General features: G+C 40.8%; 1 protein-coding gene across 1 annotated transcript in view; it reads right to left on the bottom strand.

Moving 5' to 3' along the window:
• Positions 1-2,139: 2,139 nt before the first annotated feature.
• Positions 2,140-8,534, bottom strand: part of LOC134505409 (syntaxin-binding protein 4-like) — a 47,395-nt gene continuing 41,000 nt past the window's right edge. Inside the window, exons 18-21 of the mRNA XM_063315093.1 lie at positions 7,848-7,964; positions 6,810-6,856; positions 6,177-6,316; positions 2,140-2,201 (exon numbers count right to left, since the gene is read on the bottom strand). Of these exons, the coding sequence (XP_063171163.1) occupies positions 2,140-2,201; positions 6,177-6,316; positions 6,810-6,856; positions 7,848-7,964 (366 nt within the window). The remainder of the gene's footprint in view (positions 2,202-6,176; positions 6,317-6,809; positions 6,857-7,847; positions 7,965-8,534) is intronic.

The following is an 8,534-nucleotide window of genomic DNA, read 5'->3' as shown; positions in this document are numbered from 1 at the left end:
GAAATTGCAAGGCAGATCTTGGCTAGCATTTGTCTGGGTAACTAGAAAGAAAAGAGCATCTTGACCATAAGGGAGGGAGGGAGGGAGGGAGGGAAGGAGGGAAGGAAGGAAGGAAGGAAGGAAGGAAGGAAGGAAGGAAGGAAGGAAGGAAGGAAGGAAGGAAGGAAGGAAGTTTTCCTCCTTCACTATTAATGCCAAAAACCAGTTACAAGAGACTTAATTAAACTACCGAATTTGCTTCCAGAAAATGCAGGCAATCCCTGCCAACTTGGTTGGCTTTATATAAGAATTAAACATATGCATGATGCACAAAGCTATCAGTGGCTGCTAATCAGGATGATTCAATGCCAGTTGCCAATTAAGACACACCATCCAATGCAGAACATCAGTGGGAGGTGCTAGTGTGTTCAGGTCCTGCTTGTCATCTGGAGACATCTGGAAGTTCATGGTGAAAACAAAATGCTCCAGTAAGTCAAGACTTTTGGTCTGACCCAATAAAGGTGGTTCTGCTTTTTAAAGGGAGGTGGGAACCTGATGGAAAGTGGAAATCACACACAAGTATGTCGGCTTGGAAATAAATCCAGCAATCACTTTGATGACAGGAAATTCACAGTTGGGGATTCTACATAAACTCAAACACAACATCTCCCAGTGGGGAGCATGATGCATTGTTCTAGGTCGTTCATGCGATGCCAACTGTTGAACCCCTACTGGGCTCACAGCATTCCCTAGACCCAGTACCCATCATAGTCTGTCTGCCTGCCACCCCCAAGGGCATACTGTGAGAAAGAGTTGAGACAACATAGCGTGCTTTCCACTGCTCTGGATGTTGTCTGGCTAGAACCCAAGGGCAGAAGGCAACCAGAAGCAGCATTCTCAAGACACCACACCACACATTCCTCCATCCTAAAAAACATGGAGCTGGAATTGTGCAGGGATTCTGATTCACTGCAGTAGCCTCAAGCCAGCTTATACCCCTTCACAATGGAAAGATACTGAGAGCTAAACATTTGCAGGACTTTGATCAAAGTTTCAGGAAGGGCTTAAAGATGAAGACATTCTGTTATAGCAGCGTTTCTCAACCTTGGCTATTATGAGATGTGTGGACTTCAACTCCCAGAATTCCCCAGCCAGCCAAGGCTGAGAAAATTGCCAAGGCTGAGAAACACTGTGTTATAGAAATCGGGGGTGGTCCATCTGACAGCAGAAATGAGAAAGAGGCATTGACCTGTAATAAACTACCAATGGATTTCCAGTCACTTTTTCAAAGAATCTTGAATAATTCAGACAACCCTGAGAGGGAGGTGAGAAACGGGGGTAAAGCTGATCCTACTGCAAATCATGTTCAGCATTGAATGAATGTCTGTTGAGGATCAGGTGCATACAGATGATGACCATGATTATGATCAATTTTATTTTTCTATCTATTATTTCTTTATAACTCTTCCACCCCAAAATCAAATGGACTCTGGTACCCCCTTTTCAGGTGAACAAATTTAATTAAAAGGCAAATGCTTTCTTGAGCTTTTTAATTAAATTTGTTAGTTGGAAAAGGTGCTGCCAGATTCCTGATTTTGGGTAACAATATATTTCATCTAAGGGGAGCCCAGAATGGTGCAGAAAACAGCATTAATACACACACACACACAGTGTAAAAACTAAGTGAAAATGTTACAAGTTCTCTTTTCCAAAATCCCATTTAAAAGTCACAATGGCTTCAGTGACAATCCTGTGGTTATTTTACCCAGCAAATGCTTAGATGAAGAAACATAAATAAAGCTTTATAGAGACAGATCCCAACGGACGGTGAGTGGAACAGCTTGCCTCCTGAAGTCATGGGGGCTCCATCACTGGAGGGTTTCAACAATGATTGGACAGCCATTTGTCTGGGATGGTCTGAGGATTCTTGCCCTGAGGAGGGGGTTGGACTTGGAGATCTCCAGAGTATGTTTCAACTCTAGGAATCTCTGATTCTCAGTTGCCCTCCAGAAGGGACTTTCCACTCTCAGAGATTCTGGCTGCCATTTTCTTTCAGACCATGAACAAGCAGTGGAGAGTAACTGAAAGACCATTTTGGAGGAGTACTGTGGACCAGAAATGGCCCATGTCTAACTTCTGGAGGAAATGGTGCCGAGGTCCTCAGTATTCGTAGCTGGGGGTTCTCTCATCAGCTTGGCAGCTGTCCCAGTCTTGCAGCAGAGCTGTCAAAGGAAGCAATAGAGTAGAACATCAGAAAGCATCACCAGGTCCCCATCAAACACCCTGTCATCAGTTCTCCAATCAGCATCTAATCTAGAGATGCCATCAAGCTTCTTACCTTAGCTCAGAATAGAAATGTCAGCAGCTGGCACAAGGCAAGCCCCCACTCACCACTCTGAATTTTTTTTTAATATTGAATTTTAATCTAAGCCTAAGAATTCAACTACACACTCTCTCACACACTGACTCTAACTCCTTTTAACCCATAAGTCTGGGTCTCCAACCACTTCCCCCATTCGTCAGTTTGCCTTCCTGCTGTTACTCCCACTCTGCTTCTATAACAGGACACAAGGGGAAGAAGAAGGCACGACACCATCATTCTCCATCCCAGGGACTCTGGGAAATAGGTTTCACAGGTGATAACTACCTGTGCCAGCTACTCAGAGTAATGCAGAGGTGTAACTCCAGCTTCTCTTACTAGGTGAAGCAGCGGTTGGCCACAGTTTCTGAAGCCCATCCAGGAGAAACTAGAACTCACTAGGTTCTAATTTAGCTTCTCTTGGACTTGATGGTCTCCTTCCAACTCCATGCTTTTATGAAACTGAAGATCCATACCCCACTTATCCTGGAGCTTTTTTCAAATAAATTCTTCACAATAATCTAAACCACATCTACTAGAGACAGGCAAGGAATCCTCTATAGTACATCCAACTGCAAGCCAGTTTAATAGGAACTTGTAGGATATAGCAATTATCCATCTTTAGTCTGAACAGAACCATTTATTCATTTAGTTCGTTAGTTATCCGTTTACTTATTTTGGTTACACAGCTTGCTTATTGGAGTATTCAACAAGAGCAGGAAGCAGCAACCTGGTATTCACCGAGAGTTCATTCCTGGCCCCAAGTTCTTCCCTTAAAAGAATATTAAAAAAAAAAAACCCAACTAAATGGGAACCTGCATGGAGGAGGAGGAAGAAATTGTTTTATTTATTTACAGATTCTTTTTTGTTTCCTCCTAAAAGAGCCCGGAGTGCTTACAAAACTATACATGCAGAAAGCAACGCGCAGTTATCGTTCCAGGGATGATAAAATTCCAACATCTAATTGTACAAGAATTAGGAAAAAACTGCTAGCAGCGCTAAATAGTCTCATCGTAGCATTCAAAGCCCCATTCTTGTGATACCTCAGCTCAGGGCTCAGGGCTGAAGAAAAGACATCTGTAAGCCCCGTAACATCTACAACGCTCTTGGGATTGGCTAATAGAAAAAAAGGGAGCTTTTTTCTTTCTTTTTTTTCACAAAGAGGTAACTTTGTAATTTACTTGGAATTACTAATCGGAAGCTTCTTCCTCCTCTTTCTTTTTACCTTTTCTTTCTGCACTTTTGTCTTTTGTCTTTTCTTGTCTTTTCTTTCTCTTTTTTTCTTTTCTGTGTTCTGCATTAGTTTGTGCTAGTTTTTATATGGTCTTTAAATCTTTTAATAAAGTTTATATAATAAAGAATACAATGCTCCCAGGCGGCATCCTTGGACCACCCTCTCCCACTATTTTTTAAAGTTAAAACAAGAGCCGAGTCTCATGCGATTTCAGACCAAAGTTCCAACATCTCCTAAATGCAGAAATGTTTGGTTATTGGGCTGTGTGTAAAACCCTTCATAAACATACACGAATTCATATATAAATAAATGCAGCCATTTTAAAATGGTGCACGATCAGAGCACCAGCCCAATTAGCTCAGTTTTCTGTTCCAGAGTGACCAATGAGACCCAAAGGAGAAATCTGTGAGAAGGACATGTTGGGAGTTGTAACCAAAGGTAGTCTTCACCTAACAACTATTCATTAAGTGACAGTTTGGACTTATGACGGTGCTGGAAAAACCGACTTACGAACCGTCCTCACACTTACGACCGTCGCAGCATCCCTGCAGTCACATGACCGCGATTTGGGCACTTGGTGACCAGTTTGCATTTTTGGCCATCGCAGTGTCACGTGGTCATGGGATAGCCATTTTTGACCTTCCCAGACAGCTTCTGGCAAGCGAAAACAATGGAGAACCACATGATTCGCTGAATGAGCACATGGTTCACGTAACACCTGCAGTAATGACCGCCGCAAAAAAGGTCATGAAATTGGGTCGGATTCACTTAATGACCGCTTTGCTTAGCAACCGAAAATTCAGGTCACAGTTGTGGCTGTTAAGCGAGGACAACCTGTAGTGTGAGGGCTGAAGCTGGCAAGGATAAAATTAAAGAGTCCCTCCTTTGGGGGGAGATGGGCAGTGATAAATAAATAAATAAATAAATAAATAAATAAATAAATAAATAGTAAAATAAATAAATAGAAACCAGAGATGACACTCTGTAGGTGCCCTTAACATCAAAGGCTAACATACAAGTGGCAAAAGTCCATCATTACATAAGGACAGAAGAAAGAGATGCATTGTTTAAACCCTGAAACTGATGTATAAATTAGATGAGATTCCTAGATTTTGCAGTAGTTGATCCTCATAATCATAATACCTTCATTCACATCTGCAATAAGAGTAATGTATCTCTCTGAGTCTCATCCTGGAATCTTCTACTGCTAAGCTCACAAGTGTATTTTTGCATTCCTAGGGAGAGACTTATTGCCATGTCCAGAGTGAAGCCTTTGATAACCTTAACCTTGAAATATTTGTTTAATCCCTTCTGTATTCATCCATGTTGGTGGCCTTTATGTCCCCAAATAATGAATTCTACAGTTCCGAACAGACATAGGGGACTTTCAAAATGTACAAGCTGTAACTTGTAGAGAAGGTCTAATAGTTAAAGAATGGCTGATTCCTCCAATTACTTTGTTTATCTAAGTATATTGTGGTCAAAAAATAAAACAGACATACCATGAAAGGAAAAAAAAAACCCCACAATCGAAGGTAACCAGAAGACAGAAATGTACATAGTGAATATTGAATTATGAAGAATGCATAGTATAGCAACATAGTATTTTATTTCAATTTATTTTAGTATTTTCATTCTTAATTAATTTTGGATCATAGTATGCTAATTGCTTTTGTTTTATATATGTATGTATGTATGTATGTATTAATGTAAGATTGTTGCTATTGTATAGTTTTATTGTGTCTGGCCTTAGGGCTGTAATGAACATGATGGTGATGATGATACATAGTGAATATTGAATTATCAAGAATGCCAAACAGGTGTCTTGCAACAAATTTAGTGATTCTTCTAGAGATCTCTCGGGAGCTGTTAGCTGACGGGACAGTCCTCTTCCTTGGAGCTGGTGTAGGAATAGATTAAGAGGTCATTAGACTGGCTCACCATGCCATGTAGAAAGGACAGCTCAAAACCACACAGGAGACTGTTTCTATTTTCACCAGTAGTCAGACAAAGTTTCCCTTGTTCGTGGATGTTATTGCATTTTCTTTTTAAGAACAAAGATGGTATAACACTGTAGTGGGTGAGGTTACCACCTCTTCTTGGGATTTTTTTTTTAAATTGTAAACTGCCCAGAGTCCCTCCTTGGGAGGGAGATGGGCGGTGATAAAGTTTGATAGATAAATAAATAAATGAGGAATAGATGTTTGGTAATTATTTGGCATGGGCAAATGGTCTCCCAAACTGGCTTGCTCCATATGATGTTCACGCTTTGCTTAGGTTGTACTCAATATCACACTGAAGGACCTTCGTTTCAGCTCAGATCAAGTCCGCTCATGGCCAAGCAAAGTCAAGTACCCGGTGATGGTCAAGGCAAGCGATAATCAGTGCTTCAGCACCCTGGACAGGGATCGTTTGAGTAAGGCCAGGAAGAGACTTCTCTGGCTTTCAAGTTCAGCAATCCATCCACTCACCCACCTGCCACCCATGCAGTAATAGCAGAAAAGAAATGGGTCTCTGTGTTTCCTGTGTAGCACAACTGCTTATGTCGTGGGGCAGCCCATTTGTCAAAAATCTCCAGCAACATTGTCTATAAGAGGAACTTACCATCTCTTGTAGCATTTGACAAGGAGCTGGGCTCCAACAGTTCATTGCCTTCTGTTATCAACAATCTGGCAAGATCTGAAGAAAGAAGGGTCGTTTCTGAGATTTCTGCTGTCTTGTCCTCATCCTCTTGGCTGTCAGTCCTTAGGAGGGAAAATGTAATTGTTAGTGATTTCCAATTTTGCAGTCTCTTGGTGTAATGGGCTGTGAGAATAACCTTGAGAGACAGGAGGAGGATCCACAGCCTAGACAATGGTCAGATAAAAGATATCTGAGCCCAGAGAAGGAATAGGGGTGGAGAAAGCATCTCAGAAGGGACCCTCCCTCGTTCTCTGGAAAGTAAAGGCGAGGAGGGAAAGATGTGCTTTCAGACTTGCAAGTTTCTATTACTATTATAATAAAGGTAGTGTTAGTACTCATGGTTTTGGTTTCTTGTCTGGACTACCTCAAAGGGTTGACACTCAGGGAGACCTTGAAGAAAGCCAAAACAGTTCAACTTTGCTACCTGCATTATGAGAGGTGGAGAGACAATAGTCTATCTTACAAGTCCATTGTAATGATTACTCAGAACATCCACAGAAGGTATCTTGGACATGCTGCACACATGGAAAGAATGAAGCTCAAGGAAGTTCTCACCTCTTCTCAGGAAACAAGCAGGACGTGTTCAGGAATTGGTGGGCATGCTGGTTAAGAACAAAGAACAAAAAAGGGTGTCAGCATTACAGAAATGAGATCTCATCAGCCCTAGGGAACGTCTTTTTTCTTTGCTGAATTTTTATGAGTCATTCCAAGGAAGAATCATGTCCACTGAGAGAAAAAACAAAAATTAAAACCAAGTTCACTAATCCTAGTGCTGAAGCTCAGCTGCAAAAATTAAAAGAGAGAGGTATCTGACTTCCAATCTTTTCATCATCAAGATACACAGCAAGTAAGCTTTTAGTGCAAAGAGTGGAGATCCCGCCACAAAAATAAGGACATGCATGTTGCTATTGTCAAAATTAAAGGACAATATTCCCAAACCATTGTTTGTTTAATTTTAGTCTACATCTATCCTTCCCTAAGATAGGAAGCCCTTCCATGCAATTTCCCCAACATATAGCAGTGAATTTAAGTCCATTGCAACATTTGTTGTCCTGATGTCATTTCTTCCAATTTCCCCAATGCAAGCTTTTCAACCTAAATCCCTGTGTCTCCTTTTTAAACCCCAATTTCCCCAATGCAAACTTCTACATCCGTTTTTTCTTGCATCAATCTGCTCAACATACATTCTTTTTCAGCCACATCTCTTACAAACAAATGGATCCATTCATGTGGACTTTTAACCAGAGAAAGAAGGAAACTATGATAGTTTATTCAATGCTGCCATCCATGATGGTTTGGGAACAAGTCTCTTTTGGAAGATGTCACAAATCTACTCTAATAATAACAATAACTTCCAGCACAGATTTTTCTCTACCAACAACCTTCAGGATCTATCCATTCTTCTTGAAATAAATGTGATGGTCTAGACCAGTGTTTCTCAGCCTTGGCGACTTTAAGATGTGTGGACTTCAACTCCAGAATTCCCCAGCCAGCCATGGGAGTTGAAGTCCACACATCTTAAAGTCGCCAAGGTTGAGAAACACTGGTCTACATGCTGAGTTCAAGCTGGCTGATCTAATCTGAACATATCACCTGAACGAACAAAAGAAGTTTCCTGTTGTAAATTTCCAGGTGTTTCTGGGCAACTTCAGACTTCTGTAACTGCTCATTCACCAAGGATAGGTGTTGCTTCATTACTAAGGCATCACTCTGGTTTTGGGGAGAATAGAGAGATGGAAAGGAAAAGGTGGAGGAAAGGGTTGGAAGAGAAGATGATTAGTTTTAGATAGCAACTTGAAACATGTTTGTTCACCTGGGTGTTTACAAAGTAAGCTTATGCTCCAGAACCAAATTGTTAGTAAATACGTGATGGTGAGATGGACAAGTGTTTTATTAGAGTCGAGAATTGCCATAAAGCAAAATGCTATGCTTATGTTGTTTCTGCTGGTTTTATTATACACTGTTTTCACTGTTGTTCATTGTTCTGAATTCCTTCAGGAGGAAAAGGGAATAATAATAATAATAATAATAATAATAATAATAATAATAATAATAATAAGAAGAAGAAGAAGAAGAAGAAGAAGAAGAAGAAGAAGAATGAAAGTGGAGGTACTTGCGTTATTTAAGGTACTACCTTTCCCACTAACTTTTCAGAATGAGCTGAAATTTTTCCATCTCTTTCAGTACTGCTCCCATACTTGTTTTTTGATTGTCAGCTACGCATACAAACATTCCTGCTAGATCAGACTCAGAATACAGCTGGGCACCATGAGCCAGACA

This window comes from Candoia aspera, chromosome 14 (assembly GCF_035149785.1).
Source record: "Candoia aspera isolate rCanAsp1 chromosome 14, rCanAsp1.hap2, whole genome shotgun sequence".
Taxonomy (NCBI): domain Eukaryota; kingdom Metazoa; phylum Chordata; class Lepidosauria; order Squamata; family Boidae; genus Candoia; species Candoia aspera.
This window is presented reverse-complemented; position numbering and strand designations above follow the sequence as displayed.